The 20,548-nt window shown below is 31.8% G+C and overlaps 1 protein-coding gene across 4 annotated transcripts in view; it reads left to right on the top strand.

Annotated features, from left to right (window-relative positions):
* LOC137918694 (uncharacterized) overlaps positions 1 to 20,548 on the top strand; it is a 112,473-nt gene that overhangs the window by 55,239 nt on the left and 36,686 nt on the right. For all 4 annotated transcript variants that reach the window (XM_068761581.1, XM_068761574.1, XM_068761589.1 and 1 more), the window contains exons 5-6: positions 662 to 858; positions 16,715 to 16,846. In XM_068761581.1, coding sequence (XP_068617682.1) covers positions 662 to 858; positions 16,715 to 16,846 — 329 coding nt within the window. The remainder of the gene's footprint in view (positions 1 to 661; positions 859 to 16,714; positions 16,847 to 20,548) is intronic.

Genomic DNA, 20,548 nt, shown 5'->3' with positions numbered 1-20,548 from the left:
TGGTTCTTTGTCGCCGAACTACCGTTTCCTCCATAATTAAAAAAAAATACATCGAATCGATAGGATTTTTATTTTATTATTCCTATCCTTCATACTTCATTTAAAATTCAATTTATAAAATATTTAGTATGGCAACAAAATCTCGCGGCGTCTTGAGTTATATGAAACGAATGTTGGCATATTATTGGTAATAAAAGAATGTAAATAAAGTTAAATCTTTTGTCTGGGATACTGTACTTGTACTTTTACTTGTATATTATAATACCGCTCTTCTTATTTTCATTCGATAGACGCCTACTGCAAGGCATAGACATCTCTTAGAGATCACCACAGTCACCGGTCGTACGCTGCCCGCATCCAGCGACTTCTCGCGACTTTAAATATGCATATTAGATTTGTTAATAATTATTTAATGTCTATGATTGACATAGCTATCAGAATATTTATTATACATTTCTCGACGAACGAACTTCAAATGTAATTAATAAATACGAACTAATATACACGAATTTTACATGATTTTAACTTGCAAAATCTACTTGATATTTTTATATAAGGAACAATATGACTAATAAACTTATGCAATATTTCTATAATTATTGTCGTGTGTGTGTGTAGTGTGTATTATTGTCACGAAATTGCACAACAATTTTGTCAACAGGGCGCTGCCTCCCGGTGTTATGCATTCACCTGTTTCAAATGTACGGGTTGATATCACACTACAAACTAGACGCAACTAAGTTGTGGAAGCTATTTAGTCTTATCGAAGAGGGTTACCACAGCAGTAACCCGTACCACAACGCGGTCCATGCTGCCGATGTTACACAGGCTATGCACTGCTTCCTGCAACAGAAACAGGTACGTACATGTATCATTTCTAATAACTTTTAAGAAATTAGTATATTCAATATAACTCTACATTTCCAAACCATTTCCATTGAACCGTCCTGTGAACATCATTATGTTAGCGGGTAGACGCCCATTGCAACCCCTGTGCCACCTCCAAAGATCGCCACGATGATGGTCTTGGGCAGCCCGATTAAAATTCTACGGACATGAATTACTATAATTAAAAAATTGATTAAATATGAGAAACCCGTGCTGATGACAAAAGAAACTAAATCCTAACATGAAGCTCTTCGGGTCGCTCTCCCTCTGCTTTAGAAATAAACGAAAATGATGTTATACATTTATGAAAAGGTTTTTCAATAATGTTTTATAACATTAGGTGTCATTTTTAGTTACATTATTTGTAATCGTGCAACTGTAGATTTTCACTTATAGACTTTTAATAAACTAGGATAAATAACTATGATTTGGATCCATAGAAAATAATTCTACGATGTGTTAGTTCATTTTAGTATTATTTATAGGAAAACTTCCAGACTAATACCACATTAAGTTACATAATTAATTAAATATGTATATTGCTTATTATTAGTATTCTCATATTACTGACAATATTATGAACCTTACTATAAAAATGGTATATAGAAATTGTTAACTTGACCAGACAAAACTACGCTGCATTCAGTTTACAATGATTATTTGCCTTTGTCACTGTCTTTGTTAAATAATTGCTGGTTGGCCTTATGTCTTACCTTCTCAAGTTCGGTACAGAACAAACCCACCTCCATTTCATTCATTATAACCCATACATGACTCAACGACGACGTTTTCAGACAGGAAAAGCTTAGAGCGGCTTTTCGTTACGACCGGCTTACTGCGTTACGTTGGACTTTGCATAGAACAAATCCACATTTGAGCTAGTAGAAAGATAATTAAAATCCATAATTTCATACTAGCTAAGGACAGTCCATATTTCCACGAGCAACTTCAGAAATGAAACGCCTAATATCAAATAGAAACAGATGATATTTTGCTATGTTATGTTTATGTGACATTAGTGATATTGCTTCAATATGGGATATGTAAATATCATATTGGGAATACTTAACTAAGTGACTACCTAAAAGTGTCTAAATAATAATTCCAAATCTGAGCTAATAGACATGTGTAATTTGCGGTCGTAATTTCTCCCGGATCTCGAATTTCGTTGGGTAATTGGACAGGTAAGGGCAACTGATGTGGTAGCACTTGGCCGCATTAAGATGAAATTCGTTAATTGGAGAGTACTTACAATTCAATATTATTCCAGATCCATCTGTAAAAGATAAGCATCTTAATCGTTATGGATTAATTTTATAATTTTCTAATCATCGTCCAATAGTAAATGGTGGTTCAGAGAGCAACTGCTGCTACCGTTTCAATAAAAACAAAATATTATATTACTTTTATCATTGGAATTTGTAAATTTCATTATATAAATATTCTTTATTTATTTTTGCACCAAATACGTACTTACACTAGCAATCGCTTTACTTTTATAAGATTGATAATAATAGACATATAAATAAAAGAATATGTAATTTGTATGCATTTGTATCTTGTAATTTTCCTTGCCTTTTCGATTCGATGATTTAGCTGTAATAGCAATTGTCGCTTTTCTGTACCTTAACTTTTGTGTGAAGTTCGACAGTTGGTTTCAAAACCACGATCGTAATCAAGTTAGATTGGATGTAGTTGTACTTTCTTAACTAACGATAGCTAGTCCTCTAACTAACGGCTAACTTTGTGTTGGCTATGATTCGGGAGCAATTGTATAATGTGTTCTCGTAGTTCGTGGAAAATATATGTGGTTTAGCTTTTAAAAACTATCTTTTGTATTAACCTGACCCTTAAAAGGTTTATCAGCGAATAATATAGTATTTTTCTATGATAACTAAAAGCATTAACTAAACGATTTATCTGTCATACGTTACAGTGGTATATAATTAACTTACCGTGCAATTGCCTCACGGTAAGGTTAAAATTAAGCAAATCGAATAAATTGCTTTAATTAAATAAAGTCAAAATTTCAAATTCACAATTTCTGACGAATCTAAAAAATCACTTAATAATTGTAACCCTCCGTCGTTTTTGACGCGCACAGCGCTAATTTATTAAGTTTCAGTAAAGAGTGAAATTTATTTTGCGATTTTAATAAATTTTTCATTTATATTTGCTTTCTCAATAAATACAAAAAGAACTGGATATTCTAGAATTTCCGAGCATTTTCTATTACTTAGTTTTATTTAACCTTTTTTATAAGAAGTAGATTAAAGAGATACTTGAGTGACATGCAATTCTACCAACTGGTAATAGTGAGCAGTTATTGTTGACACGACAAACCTTCAAAACCTTGTTTCAAAGTAACAAGTACAAACGCGGTGCCGCGAGCTATTTCTTATTAAAAACCCGACAAGTACCGCAGCGCTCTACAGAAAAAAAATACAGATTGTATTTTTTAAACGAAATCGTCCTGGTATTCCTTAATATTTTTATTTTTTACTTAATGTTATCACAAAACAAAGATATTGTTACATACTATAAAATTACCCTTTAAGATTTAAATCTTACAAAGATCGCCGCGATGGTCGAACCTGTGCTACCCGCATCTAGCGAACTATTTCAAACTTAACTACGTAGACGGTCCACCTAGGGGGAGCGGAGGCTACCTACGCCGCAATTTTCTACATCGCAATTGTCTCACAAAGGGAAATTAACTAAATCCTTTCTAATAGTTCGCAGATATACACGTAGTTAAATTACTAACATATAAACATGGATGATACATGGAAAATATAATAGTTTTGAGTGTAAATTTAATGCTTAATATATGATAAATAGCAACTCATAGACATTCATTTAATAAAAAAAAGTTAATATAATTGGGTACTATACTTTATGGTTACGGGCTATGATAAAGAATATTTGTTTAACCAAACAACGTCATTTAACACTGACTCTGTCTTTCTAACATTCTAATAAGTCATTTTCATCCCAAAATACAATGCATTGGAAAATGTAATGGAACTATACTGATTGAACTAATTTTGCTAATTAACCCTGCGCGAAACTCTGAATTTCGATAATATGTTTAAAATCACAGGAATGCTATCGACTGTGGCATCTATTCACATTAAATTAACACTATCTGATTTAGCGGTATTCAATTAAATCACTATCTGATTTAGCGGTATTCAATTTAAAATAAAAAAAACGAAAATTCATTAAGATCGAAAATGTATGCAATTGAAATACATATCGTTCTCCTCATATGATAATGATTTGAATGATTATTCCGATTTTTACAATTACGGAACGCCATTTGAACACTAAGCAAGAAATTAGTTCGTAATATTTAATTTGGGATTGTTAGGTTTATGGTATTTATTTTTGTTTTTAATGTGTAACAATAGGACATAAATAGAAATCGGATATAATAGGCAAACAAATAAGTACAAAAGGCGGTCTTATCGCAGAAGGAAACACTTTGATGATTCTGTAAAAGTCTGCTCTTGTAAAGTTATATTATGTTCTACACTATACAAAATGTGACTGTCCAATGAGCGAATAAGAACATTGGTAGCCCAGCGGTAGAAACTTGCGACTTTAGGTTGTGTGTTCAATCACCGGGATACAGTCTACTGTGCCCTCTGCATATCATAATAACACACTGCGACTACTACGACACTACTCAACTCACTAGCCAAGCGTGGCGTTTATGGAATATTCTCCATAGATATCTTTGGAAAAGCCCTTGCAGCTACAAACCTTTAGTCCGGACGAATCTTTATTTCATTTTGGAGATACATTGATTAATTCAAATTAATTTTTTACATGTTGACATAATGGCAGGTACATCTACAACGAACGATTCAATTATTTTTATATTTTAATATGTAAAGACAGGACATTTTTGTATTGAAACAATAAAAGAATATTCTCTCAAAGAAGTGTTTAGGTTTAAGAAGCCATAATGGTTTAAGAAAAAGGCATTTTTGGTTTCGCTTTCAGATTAGCACTAGTCGAACACTGTCCTCTAATGTATAAAGCTTAAGTATTTTCATCTGTCGGATAAGAAAATATTAATAAAAACTTCTAATTTCACTTGTAGCAATAAAGATATTAGGAAGTACAACATAACGCAGAAATTAAAGCGATTTCTCACGAACAAAGCAAGTTACCAAAGCGCATTAAATCTCAGTATCTCATAATACATTTAAATAGTTTACAAGCATGTGTTAGCGTAGGTCCTGTATGAAATGTAGCGAGGTTGAGCGGGTTATTTCATCCTTTCGCTGCAAAAGCCTTTGTTGCAACTCTTCTTTTATGATATTTTAACCACAATATTCTGTTTCATATCTCAGTAAACCCTATGCTCTACAAACAAGGTAATTTCCGCTTACCAAAACCATATTCGCGAATCGAAACATACAGGGATTAATAATTCAGTTATATTTTGAATATAGATGCATAATAGAATCGCGATTGACAATTTTGACTTTAATATTCTGTGACGGAATTCACATTGAGTTATTAAAAAAAGAAAACAAATCAAAACTAATATGATGCTTTTTTACATACTTTCTTTTGCTTACTTTTAATTCTGGCATCATAAATATTTTTTTAGGTTTAATAAAATTATTTACGGGATAAATTAAAAGGCTTTACTAAGTGTGAACATCAATGACTCGTTTTATAGCACCACAATATTTCTGAGTGGCACACGCCAACGTCGACTTTGGGGTCTATTCCTTTAGCTAGGTCGACTCGTTGGATAGGCAATTAAGAATCGAACTTAAACCAACAACGTAATATACCACTGCGTTGCTAGTCAACAGTGTAGGTAGTGATGTTGTAAAAACATATACAAAATTATGAGCATATGGATGCATCGAGAAAATATGTAGTAACCGTTCTAGAAATTTAATAATATGGCGGCATTGACAAGCGGTATTTGAGGCAATTCGAAGGGCTAGCGCGCGATATTTCCCCTGACGCGCCTCGGAGAATGTTAACGCTAATATTTTAATTATTTATCAATAATAATAATGAAGTTAAGTAATGCCATTTTATAATATAGTGCATGTGTGTAACAATTATAGTACGTTGAATCGTAATTAATAAGAGTGTGATATTAACAGTTCCTCGCCCGTTAATCCACCCCTTATGTGCATGGAAATTTTTATTGATTGTGCCCAATTTGAGCATTAAAATGATTCATTGGGTATTATAACCTCATTAAAAAAAATTGTAGATAGCGCAGATAAACATTTGATTTACGTTCAAATTCGCATTAGCTCCATATATTTGCAATTTAAAAAGTGCATTAAATAAATTTCAAATGATTAATAATATATAATACTTTCACAGTACGTTCTTACTTGATTCATGTCAAAAGTATCAGGAATAAAAGAGTATATGCCATCATTGTTAATAACTTTGCGATTTAGCGTAGTAAATAAAAATTATTCTTATTTCCCTATCATTGTTAAACTAAAAACGATTCATGTATGTTGCCAGCTCTGTTGTGACTTTTATACATTTTGTTTTTTTTTTTACAATCAGTTTATAATTCCTGTTTCCATTTTCTATGAAAATATAGTTCATTATGCACTCTTTTTGTGATGTTGGATTTAATAAGACTTTGTGTAATCATATCGTGCCTTATGCCTGTTTTATAGCCTTTTTTACTCGTTTTTTCTTTTATTAATAAATTTGTTGCGTCTTTTTTCAATTTAGAACTATGTTTAAAGTTCGTTAGTACTATATTTAGATTATTTATTTATATTATTAGAAATAAAAAGCATATATTTTATGTAATATTTAATAATTTCTTATTCTACTTTTGTGTGTATTTTACCACGGAGCTTGGAGTTATGCTTGAAATAGAGTATTATAATAAACTTACACATCTTAGTTTATTTTTATTAATCTAATTTATTAGATTTTAGTTCTATCTTAGTTTTTACATAGATACCTACAAGGACAAAATTTATGAATATTTGTAAAGCACCACCTGCTAACCTCTCCCTCATATGTAACAGACAACCTTTGCAAAAAGTTAGCAAATACAATTATTTAGAGTGTTCGGTAGAAGACCCCGGCTATCATAGTCTTGAAATTAGATGCCGAAAAGAACACAGCACAGAACGATTTCTTAAAACTTATGTTATTTCTGTGCAGTAAAAAGCTGAACATCGAGGTACGAATACAACGCTGTTATGTTTTTTCTGTTCTCTTCTGTCGAATCGTTTAACCTAACAAAACAGATGAACAAGAAAGTTGAAGCTTTCGAAATGTAAGCAAAAAGGAGAATATCGAAGATATCCTGGAAAGATAAAGTTAAAATGAAACAGTGTTAAGGAGCATAAATCAGAGTCACAAGAACTACCATGTATAGTAAATAAATCCAAGAGAGCGACGATATTTAAACCACATGATAAGAAATTTAAAATATAAGCCACTGCATTTTATCATACAGTGTAAGATCCACGGAAAGCGAGGTGTTGGTAGAGAACGAATACACTGGCTAAAATAATTTACGCCAATGGTTAGGAAAGAGCAACCATTCGATTTTTAGAGCCACGGTGTCAAATATTAAGATCGCCCCAAAGGTGCCGACCTTCGTAGGAACGTGGCAGTTTTAGCAGAAGTTAAGGGTTCAGGTTATTTATGTTTGTATTTGTTTTACTTCACATGATTCAAAATGTCGTGCCTTCGACTTTTAGCTTTTGAGCTCAACAATAGAAAACAAACAAAATTTGCAATTTCTCCGTTGTCTTATTATATCCCCATTGGAATTTTGAAAGTGCCGATGAGTGGTTACTTGTGTTTTCTAATACATGGGATAATTTTATGTATTTTTCTTTATACGATAAATGTCTTATGTTGCATGTACAAAAAATTAAATTATGTTCTTGGTAGATTTTTATTTTACAGTGATTCTTAAATGATTGAATTAAACTGATATTCGCTGTATTAAAATACAAATATGACTAATAATAACGCGTTACTTCTTACTCACATCATGCCAAACTCGTTAATAACTATATACGATTTAATTAACGCAAAGGCATACAGTAAATTGATGGACTTCTCTTACTGTATGCAGTAGCGAGCAAGACATAAGGTCCAACAACTGTGGCTGTTAAGCCTATACATTATGTGCGAAACTGTTAGATCAAAGCTATAGATTGGAAAGCATACATATAAGTAATCAGTACCAGTATAAGTAATCAAGGCATATTAGTAATGTCGGCAACGTTGCATAATCTCTGAATAAATTATGAATTTAAAGGGTGTAGAAGCTTTTAGCTTCTCTTTGTGGATTTTATGGCGACGATTTATGATTTGATGCAATAATTTGAAACAAGCCATTGCGTCGATAGCGATAAGTAACATAAATACACTATTTTTTTAAAAAACACTATTTAAAACAAGAAGACATGAAAAAAAAATTATACATACTATAATCGTTGTTAATTTTTTGCTTATGCTATTGGTGTATATAGGACTGTTATTTGGAATAACTGTTAAATTGTATATTATTTTGTGTAATATTAAAGGCTCTGCCTTTCTAGCCAATAGGTTTCACTATTTGAATCGTCACTCATTCTTAGAGTCAAACGAACCCTGTTATTTTAGTTAAAATCCTGAGAACTCGGAATTCACATAAAAGTTGTAAAACCCACGAGAATGAAATATATTTTTTTCTAATCTTTTCATATTACGATTCACGGTACGCGAAGCCGTCGATGTAGTAATCAGTATTAATTCTTCAGATTAATAACACACACCAGACATTAACTTTTTTTATTATGCTCCTATAAAATTCGCATGTTGAAAAATCTTTAATGATAGGTTGGTATTTTAATAACTAGAGGATTATAAAATAATTGAAATCTTTACATAGTTTCTATGTATTCGCTTCATTGATCTATGTGATGTTCTAAGTTCGATACCTAATATTATATTATTCATCATCATCTGAGCCATTACACGTTCCCCGTTGAACGGAGGCATTTTTATAAATTTCGAATACGACCGGTAGAAATATTATTACATTAAGCCTCATGCGTAATTTATACCATTTTTTAAAAGTAATGTTTAAATGTAATTTATTGCACAGTAGATCGAGTGAGTATATATGGATAGAAATTGTAGAACAAATTTTGAAATTCAAACACAAGATCTAAAGTGAATCCATAAAGTGATGTTTCATATGTATAATACATTACAAACTATTTGCGCAGCAGAATAACTTCTAGATTCAGATCAATCGAATTCAAATTATTCTGAAAACACGGAGCAAAGCACGCTTTGAGGTCGCTGTGCACTCGGCTTGCAACTGCGCATTTAAGGTACGTCGTGCTCGCATAGACTGGCCTCGGATGTGAAATGTAATAATCAATGTATTATTTATTATTAACATATGTGTATATATATATATATATATATATATATACCATAAGGCTTAGTGACTTGAAGTTTAGAATGGATTTCCTTTCGTCGAGTAGAGGTAGTCGAATAGAGGAATTTCGAATTTTACCAAATTCCTCTCGGAAGTGAAATTAAGGAAACGTTAATGGAAACACGCATTTTTTCAAAAAGCTCTCATATTTTCAGCACTCGAAGCTTATTGTATCTAGAAAGATGTAGATAGATATAAAAAAATAAGAAAATTTTGGAATATGCTCTCCTTGTTATTCTAATTTATCACATTAATTTCCTAAATTAAAACACATATTTATGCACATAAACTATAAATCGTAATTTTTATTTAACAGTTACGTGGTATTGATGGAAAAGAAAAAGTTCAAAAACATATATTCACAACAAATTGTGGCTGATAGAGTTTAAAATTTATCTGTACGATTGAGCTGGATTAGAGATTGAAGGATTTAAAATATCCTGGATTGTTGTTGTAATATCCTTGTTGTGATCAAACATATCCGTTGTAATTTACTTATTATAATAATCAAGGAAGGCGATATTTTATATAATAAGTAATATTACGCAACAATCTCGGTACAGTTAGCAGTAATGATCTATTTAGGATAATTTATATTAATTACTTGTACGAGGGTCAAACTGAAAGTTCTTAGAAAATCAAAAACTAAGCATTCTAGCAAGTTATTAGTTTTATTATAACTTTTCAAAATAGCGTCCATTTACATCAATACATCGCTGCATTCGATGGAACCATTAAGAAAAGCACCTTGCCCACTCGGCCTTAGGGGTCTCTTCGACGGCGTTTTGAAACGCAGCCACTGCTTCTTCGGCGTCCATAAAATGTTTTCCTCGAAGTTTTTCTTTTATTTTCGGGAATAAATAAAAATCGCAGGGTGCGAGGTCGGGGCTATACGGCGGGTGACCCAGTAATTCCACGTCTGAGGTCGCCAAATAGTCGATCGTTTGCCTGGCGGTGTGCGACGAGGCATTGTCGTGATGAAGGAGGATCCTGCTGCGAGGTCGTTTCTCTCGAACTTTTTCCAAGACAAGTGGCAAACAGTTGTTAGTGTACCACTCTGCATTAACCGTTTTCTGATCCTCTAAGACAACTGTCGCGTAATGACCTGTCTTTCCGAAGAACGAGGCCACCATCTTTTTTCCAACACTTCGACCTCTCTTCACTTTAGTTGGCAACTCTTCGGAAGGAAACACCCACTGAGCAGACTGTCTTTTGGTTTCCGGATCATAACAGTAAATCCAGCTTTCGTCACCCGTTAGTATGTCGAACACAGCATTTGAGTCACCTCCGTTAAATTTTTGGATCATTTCTCGGCACCAATCAACACGGCGGAGTTTTTGAGCCTCGGTCAAATTATGCGGTATCCAGCGGGCACAAAGCTTCCTGACCGCTAAATGTTCATGGAGGATTTTGTGCACTTGACTCATACCTATGCCTAGACTTGTCCGAATCTGCTGATAGGTCACTCTTTTGTCAGTCTCTATCATACGCCGCACAACACTGATATTGTCTTCAGTCGTCGCTGTAGAAGGCCGTCCCTCACGCAAATCATCGGTGAGATTAGTTCGACCACGTTTGAATTCATTAAACCAGTTGTAAACTGTGGCACGAGATGGGGCTTCATCGTGAAAAGCCAATCGAAGTCTATCATAACTTTCTTGTTGACTTATATGACATCGAAAGTCATAAAAAATCATTGCACGAAAATTTTCTCGGCTTAAATTCATTCTGACGTGCACAGACAATTTTCAATTTGCCGCCAAATCGTAAAACAAATGACAAATGAATGAAATGTATACTCAATATTATTGGTAAAGAGTTCTATTTTCAAAATTTAAACTTATTTTTTTAATATAATGCTTTTAAGTTGCCAGTTCTAAAAACTTTCAGTTTGGCCCTCGTATACGTCATGAAAATAATGCCATAAGGTTTAATATTATAGTAATTAGTATCACACAGAGTTTGTCAAAATTTATATTTTTGAACTGAATATAAACCTACGAGGATTTCAAACACGCCCTGATGTGGATAAAGCCCTCGGCAAACTCACCGTGTTCATATGTAAAGTTTATTAGATAAATCAAAATATTTGACATATCCAAATTATATAGTTCCTGACCTTAAACAAATTTTTCTAAAAAAATACCAGTTTAACAATATAACATGTCATTAAAAACTATTGAACACTGAATGTAAAATTCACTACAATCAATTATTGAAGTCGTTAAAAAGAATAGAACCTCAAAAGTAATTGATGGTACAGCAAGTTTTAAATAACAAAGCGTATAATTAATATGTTGTCCAATTTTGTTTGAATTTTCTATATATTGTTGTTTTAATTTTAAATTCAATTTTCAACTGTTAGTTATTCAACGTCATTTAGGCTTTGGCGAAATTATTCAAGCTAAGGTTATGTAAACATAGTTATGTGTCAGTGATGAATTCTCGTAGTAAAAGAACTAAGGTCCACTGATGGAACTCAAAGAATTACTCGTCTGAAGTAGTAGTAGGCGGGGCAAACTACCGCAACCAGTTGCCGGTAGGGCTGAAAGATGCGCGAATGGCAGTGAACATCTACAGACTGAACAGAAGAAGATTCTCTTGGGTAAAACAAACGACCTCACACAAATCACAATTTATCATTGACGTGTTTTCGTAAAGAAAATGTTAGTCTTAAAGAATAATCAAAATAATAAATGATAATATATCAGTTTGTTAAAGTTATTTAAGTATATTTTATAGAACATGAGTTGTTGGTTCTAAAATACAACAAAGAAAACTGCATAAATCGACAAAAAGATCTTAAAGTCACGTCATAACTGAAGACAATAAAATATGGTTAAAGTATTAGAAGTACCTAAGAATACTGCTTTTGTTTAAATGTAAGTTTCCTGGCGGGATGCCTAAAGAAAACAAACGAAGCTTTGACGAAAAACCGCACCGCAGGACAATAGACGCTAATTTATTGTGCTCAATGTACATTGTTATACTGACTTTTAGCTTCAATCATACGGACGGAGTTAAACAAGCAGTGAAATATGCGACGTAAAAATGAAAAATGTTAAAAATATTGTTAAAGTAAATATACACACACATGTAGCAATATGTATAGTGTACATGAAGTAAGTGATCCGGTACTTTTCAACGAAATTGTTTTACAAAAATGAAAGATCCTTACATGTTTGGAGAATATTTTATTTTCTAAATCTAAATTATAAATCTCAGCCATAGAACATCTACTGCTTGACATGGGCCTCCGCGATATATTTCCGGTTATTATTGATAGATTCCTGTTATTGGTTTACACTCAAGTTTAGCGTCAGAGCTGTAGTTAGCAGTTACTAAAATTTAATTTAATATTATTATTGTGTATTTATGGTTATATTGAATTCTTACCTACAAATTCTGATATCTCAAAAGGTTTTAATATTTTTAAACAGAAAATTAGGATAGGGTATGAATCTCATTGGTATCTAAATCGTTTACCTGTCTCCCCGCACTTAAAAATTATAGGTTTATATCTTAGCGTTAACCTTCACCAATCCTTCACCTTCACCAACCCTACCTACCCAAAGTTTAAATAATACTAACAATGTTACCTAGTAGAATCCATTTCAGAAATGAAACGATGTAAGATATTAATAGGCCTAAATTCTTCGGGTGTACTTAGATTTCGCTATTATACTTCTCGCTCGTAAGTTTAACACATAAAAAATCACAATGAATTTATTCATAGTTATCTCGTTGATAAGGTGGAAGTAGTTGTTGTCCACCTTTACCTTTTTAGGAACATTTAGTTCCCAAGAAACAGTGTGTTATCTTGTTTTGAAGACGTCACCGGCATGATGTCACAGAGATTATATATTACATATTTTAATTATATGCATATATGTACAAAAGCAGATGCATGCCCGCTTCGCGAACTTAATTACCCCCCACCCACCCACCACCCCCTTGCGGGTGGAATTCCAGGAACTTCGTCCTCAGCTGATCGGCGAAAGGAATATTCATACACAACTGCAAATCTCATTATTTTACTAAATCTCATTGTTTCAGAGATATCGTGTAAAGTCAGTACATAAGTGTAATTCTCTTGTACACTTGTATAAGTTTATTCTACAAGTATTTTGCTACCGTTTATAGCTATTGAAGAATGTGAATATTTGATAATTGTAGGAATGACAAAATTTGTATTCATTGTAAAACTTTATCTTTCTGGTGGCTGATACTTTTAGACATACGAGGTTCTCTACCGGTTTCGTAAATCTAAAATCGCCTGCCGACAACTAACTTGCTAAACCACAGTGACGTAGAGAGTTAACGCAAATGGTATACAGTTATTTCTACTGAGCCGACAATAGCTTTGTAATTTGATATTGATATTGATTGGGTTGTTGCTTCCTCAAGTGTGACACTGAGCTTATATTGTTTCAATTTACACTTCTACACAATTTCATTGCCACCGCACATAACTGAAATTATTACAACAATTTTTCGATTTTAAACTGTCGAATCGATTTATTAATATAAACTGAAATGAAGTAGTAACAAGAGAGGAACTATAATATTGTATTAGCCAATATTTATAATCACTATCAAAGAAAATTATTAAAAAATCAAGGATCATGGAAACACTACGAAGTAATTTATCAAACTTCAGAAAGATTTAAAGACATATCAAATTATTGTTATTGATCGTTTATACCATCAAAAGTTGAGGAACTTAACAATTTAAGTATAATTTAAATATAACTGAAGACACATTAACATCGAATATAGAATTAAATATTTAACAGGTTTATTTATCATTTTATCCCAAATTATAAAGCCAGAAAAAAGGGTAAATGTATACTTTGATTGTTCACTCTTTGTGGCTGGGACGTGAAAATAAGACATTAAACTAAAATTTGGATATGATATCGGAAATTATGGAACATTTTAAAAAAGGAATTAAATAGACAGGGGGTAACAAAGGCAGAATTCTTCATTATTTTCTGCAAGTTAATTTATTGTTTCAGTTGAGTCCCTAAACAGTAATTCGTAATAAGCAATCTAATCGTGTGTAACTATGTAATATGTAGATATATATATACATATATGTACATATTATATATATGTATGTTTATTTATATATATGTGTGTGTGTGTATAAATATATATATATATATATATATATATACTGCTCCAATTCAAAACTACAAAGTTATTCCTGAAATGGTTACTTATAAATGATTGATGTAATAGGTGCAAATATTTTGATATGAATAGAGATGAATGCATACATTTGTTGTCAATCAGTGTATGGTATTCCCATCCAAAAATCAGTTTTTCATCCATAAATAACGTAATCATAATATAGTAATAAAGATCGTTTTCAAATTTCAAAACACTTTGTACTGCCTAATGTTATTGGTCTGTATCATTCTGATAGAAAATATAATTTAATGTTAAATATTTCAGATTGATTGATCGGAGTTATTGGAAATAGGTGTAAAAGCTTTTTGCTGTCAAATGAGCAATACATTTACCCCTTTAAAACTTTTACACTCGCATCCATTCAGGATATATATTCAATTGCTTCAATACGAAATAACCAAATTCGTTGTATTTATAAGAATAAAACTTCTGTGAAATTCTACCAGAACAAATAGGTACATGACGCTGATATCTTTCAGAGCGTTCCAGCTAATTAAAATTAAGTTATATTCTCAGAAATTAGAACATGTATAAAGCGGCGAAAGGCGATACACACATTATAACGTCAATTCATTAAATTTACCAGTGATCTTATACCATCAAAAATAGATCACAACTATTTCTTAACAACCATATTGTTTTAGTAAGTTGATTTGAATATATGTCATAACATACATACTTAACATTATAAATGTACAAAAGATTTAGAAAAGTGTTTGAGAAGACGTTTGTACCCATCTTAAAGGTATCGCGACATATTAAATGTTCTAGATTTTTAGAAGCTCAAATTAAAGTTAGTAGCTACACAAACTAGAAGTTGTCATTAAGCACGTGAATATCCATGTCTGTAGTCAAACAATATTATGTTAACTTTACCGACCGCATATTACAACCTTATAATTATTTTCTATCTCTTACATTTTTTTTGCGAAGAGACACAAATCTCCACTTTGAAATAGATACATGCGATATGTTGGGATTTTACAAATAATTTACAGTAATGGGAAACCTTTTATTAACGAATTAGTATTGTGTCTTGAAATATTAAGCCATATTATAACAGTAATTTGATTTGAAACAACTGCCGAGCGAAAATGTGAGCGAGAAATTTTTTTTTAACACTTTCATATCTATATTTATGAATACACACATATATATATTTAATGTGGAACATGAAACATCGTATGAAAACTAGCATGCCTGATAGATAAATAAAAAATATGAGATTCGTGGTAATAATTACCGTCTTTTAGATAGCTCATGCAAATCGTTGAAATAAAAACTCTCGCCCGAAGGAATGTCGTTTCGCAAGTAAACTAAGCTAGGACACAATTCTATGTCCCTGCTTGGTTTACTTTATAAACTCCATATTTCATTTATCTTTGGCTTTTTCGCTTTAATATAGTTTTCATAACAGTTTTTTTCATTTTATAAGCTTGGTGAGTGTTTTTAATACATTTTCCATGATACTCTCAGTATTACGAAAAGAAATTTAATTTGTTCTACGATATAGTCTATTGTTATTTTCTGATGAAAATATGTTTTGACCGAAGAAAAATCAATAAATCTGTGAAGTCTTTATAAGGACTTTTTTAAAAGAATTATAAGGTAATTTTATTACGAAAAGACAGCTATATATGGCTATAAAAAGTGTTCTGAGTGTATTGTCCTTGGTTTTTACTACAAAAATTTGTACGTGTAAACCACATGAATAATAACGTTTACACCTTTTTTTTCTTTAATTTTCAAGTTATAATACAATAATAAGGTACCGAGTTACTTTTGAAGCTTAGTTGAACATGAATCAATGTACACAGATAAAATTAATTATGATGCCTAAATAATATTTAATACCATATGTAAATTCTTCATTCTTCACTACTCCACATTCTAACTATATCTTCTGCTATTTTCAATTATTTTATTTTTCAACTGCTTTTACGTACTTTTAAAGACTTGTATCAACATTTCTGCCATAGAACTATCACTACTAGACATTGGCCTCTCCGATAGATTTCCAGTAAGATCGGCTATAAGGTATCGGATGCGCTGAAATTTCACTGAACAAAGCCCGAAATGTGCATGTTTACCATAACTTATACTTAAGTGTAAATTTCAATACTTTCTATAAGTAATAAGTTTGGTATTTTTTGTTAACAGATCCTCCAATACTTGGAGCCACAGGAGGTGATGGCTTCGCTACTGGCGGCCATTGCACACGACCTGGATCATCCCGGTGTCAACCAGCCCTTTCTAATAGCCACCTCAAACCATCTGGCATCCTTATATCAAGTATGTATTAGTAATATTTCATTTTCAACTACAATTTATTCTGTCTTAGTCCATAAAAATTGGTGATAAAAGTTACAAACATTCATAATTAGTTATTAATAATAAAAATATTAAATGGTTTCAATCATAACGAAATTATTAAAGCCACTACTATATACAGACTTACTTCACCTTGTCTAAAACACCTAACTTATTTAATTTTTTTTATTGATTTTACTCTTTATTGTATTAAGATAAATTGAAAAAAGTAATCGTTTAAAATAGGCAAAAGTATAAGTAAGATCTTACTACTATGTATGTAAATAAAACAAATGTTATAACAAACAGCTGCAAAGTGTCGACAGTTATGATGCAATGATATAGGTCAGCGGACTCTGGCATATAAATATTTATTGTTTTTTCAATAACAAATGAATTAAATTAGCATAAATTTACCAATTCAAATTTTTACTCTATTGAAATTATTTACAAGAAGATTGTTTAAGTTAGTACATGTACTCCAACAATACTTAACAGGTATTATTTATGTATATGTCCTTTCCACCTGTATTTCAAAAATCTTCATGAAGTGCTAAACGTTATTTATATTAGTAATATCTTTATGATAAATTTTAATCAGCTCTTAAAAAATAACACGTTCTCTCTAAAATTTGATAGTTTAATTGTTATATAAATAAATCAAAACAAAAAACAATGATATCACCGGTAGCCTTTAAAGTAAAAAAATAAAGTATTATAAACCTAAAAACATTTTTATGATTAGAACAAAGAAAAACAAATAATAAGTAAATAACATTACGAATACTACAGTTTCAACATAATCTCTATAAGCTAAGAGAATTGTGTTTTCTATTGCATTGGAAAGAAAATGTTTGTAATAAACCTGCACTCATCTGAAGGCACAAGATGTGATCGTTCGATTGAATACTCGTTGCGAACTCGTCGGTTTATATTTGAATAACAATATTTTTATTAGATATGAACATAAAGGTTACAATAATATGGTTTAAGTCGCAGTTGGCCAAGTATTAACTTTATATAATATTGGGTTATATTTTTTAATTTTGATATTATAAATTGTGATTGCTGAAAACTATTACAGTGAAAAAAAAACAATACCTACATAAAAGAGATGACACCCGTAAACATAGCTTGAATTGTAATAGACATCACTACATGGAGGTGGACTGGTCGCAATAGCGTTTTTTTAATTCTTTGTCGCCTGACGCCGAACGTTAGTCGTTAAATGCGCCACGATCGAGACAACAAAAGCGTTTTGTAACGACTCAACGCGGGGAAACGATTCACGAGGGTGAATTCCCTCTGTGTGTGCTGTCGATTAAAAGACCTTCGCACACTACAAAGCTACACTAGCTTATCAAAATTAATGAGGCGATCGTTTTCAGTTTCATTATAGTCAGTCGATTATAGTTACAACTTAAATATATATACACTAAACTCCAGCTCTATTCCAAGAATAGAAATTGAAGAAGAATTTATATTACTTGTGTATTATACCTAACCGTATTGCGGTCTTCAGTATCCGAGTAATATGAAATAACTCTCGTAGATATTTCATATTATTTCCAGCAAACATTCTAGTTCTTTATTTATAAAGACTATACTTAAATTTTATAAAGTTTTTCTCGTGTAACAGTTGTTTAAATTTTACAGACATTAAACCATATCAAATGTTTTTATGGCTGCATATGTATGTTTGAAGATAAATTAACGAAAATTATTGATCAATGAAATTATTTTAGCGTACTTTTGAAACCACTTACTAATTTATTTTAGATTATTATATAAAAATACATTAAGATTTATCAATATACTCAATGTCATCTATTGTTTATAATGGATGGCATGCTTAACTAAATATTGTGAGAATAAAAGAAGCATAGGAATAATTATTAGAGAATTATGTTTGTCATTACCAAGACAAATAAATAAATAAAAGATACCAAAGAAAAAAATACAGTATAGTGCTACTGAAATTTGCTTGTGGTTTATGGTAATTCATTATAACTTACAAGTATCACGTCTTGCTTGAGTGTCTGTGCACAGACATGTAATAAAATGTGTAATTTAACTAGGTTAAGCAATGTTCGCGTATTAACTCTCTATTGAAAACAACCCCCGCTGAAAATTACAGCTACTGAAGTCTGCAGATCCCACCCGCATCTTAAATGTTGTTTGCTATTTAACTTTTTAAAGGCAGTTTGAAAAAATACCCGACTGGAAAATAAATGTGACGTTAGATCGTTGAAAAGCGCTGCAACTTTCCTTGCTTCGAAAAATCGTTGATTGCTTGTTATAATTTAAAATGGAACCGAAACAAATTATTTTTAATTAATTTAACAATGTCTCTGTTGCCGTTTAATTAGCGCTAGTGTAACAGAAAAATTGCGTTTTTCGTTATAGTGTCTTTTTGTATCTCGTGAAAAGGAACCGAGTAATCATTTTGTAATTAAATATATTATATCAGTCCCATGATGCCTCTACAAGAAATCTTAAATTTTTTTACGTAAAGTTAGTTTTCACGTGGTGGATTAACTAGTAATACTGAAAATTATAATTCATCAATGCTTCTAAAAAAAGTTAAATTGCTACTAATTTAATTTTTAAACATATTAAGGTTTTTACTGATAAAAATACACAAGCGATAATTATATTACTGATAAAAGGTGCTGATTCATCCTATATATTTTTTGGTTAGTTTTGGATAGCTGATCTAGGATCGCAAGATGAACATTTAATTTAAAATATCATCGTCGTGATTTCTGCCCGTAAACGCCTACAACAGGTCTTAAGCCTCGCCCTAAGATATCTATGGGGAGATATCTATATATACCATAACCACCACTTGACAGGCGGCTTGGCGATTGCAATGTGGTATCATAGTACGCAGGAATGCTGCTGCCGATCCTCTCGAAGCTTGTTTGTGAGAAGCTTGTGAGCGATCTTATATAATTAATGAAATCATGAATTATGAAAAATTGTATCCGAGGAATCGAACCTGCGACTACCGCTGGGCTATCACTGATCCACTGCATTCAATAATATAATATTTTTTTAACGCTTTCTCTCGGAAAAGAAACAAAAATGATGTAAAATGAAATGTAAATAAACTAGAATAAGAAATATTGTAACCGCGCTACTAGAAAAATTATGAAAAAGAGAGCGAGGTGATGTGTGGTAGGATGATGAAGAATGATAAAAGTATGTAAGATATTGTGATGAAAGACTGATGGAAAGGGCAAAAGAAAATGTCATGGATAGAACATTACATAAACGAAATAACTGAAGTCTGAAGTCCCTGTCCCTTCAAAAATCGAGGTAAACGGGAGATTTCGAAAAGCGGGAGCTAGTAAAAGAGAAAGAAAAAAAACTCTTTCAAGGGCCTTTGAGATGTCGAGAGAAACGGCTAAGGCCTAGGCCTTTTTCTCAATTGCCTTGGTCAATATGTTCGTGGTATACACATGATATCCCCAGTTGATGGGTTTGGCGGAAGCCGTATCGCTGATCGTTAAGGAGGCAACTGTTTTCAAGATACGCCACGGGCTCCTTATCCAGCACATGCTCGTTTCACATACAATGGTTGTACTGAAACAGGCTTGTAATTATTTGGTTCTGAACGATTACCTATGTATTTATCTTTATTGTCTGAAATAACTTTATTGCAGACAATTAAGCTAAATA

The sequence above is a fragment of the Battus philenor genome, unplaced genomic scaffold (assembly GCF_028537555.1).
Source record: "Battus philenor isolate CCGP_79_NKW_IND1 unplaced genomic scaffold, ilBatPhil1.0.hap1 SCAF_1, whole genome shotgun sequence".
NCBI lineage: Eukaryota > Metazoa > Arthropoda > Insecta > Lepidoptera > Papilionidae > Battus > Battus philenor.
The sequence above is the reverse complement of the archived record's forward strand: the minus strand, read 5'-3'. Positions and strand labels throughout refer to the sequence as shown.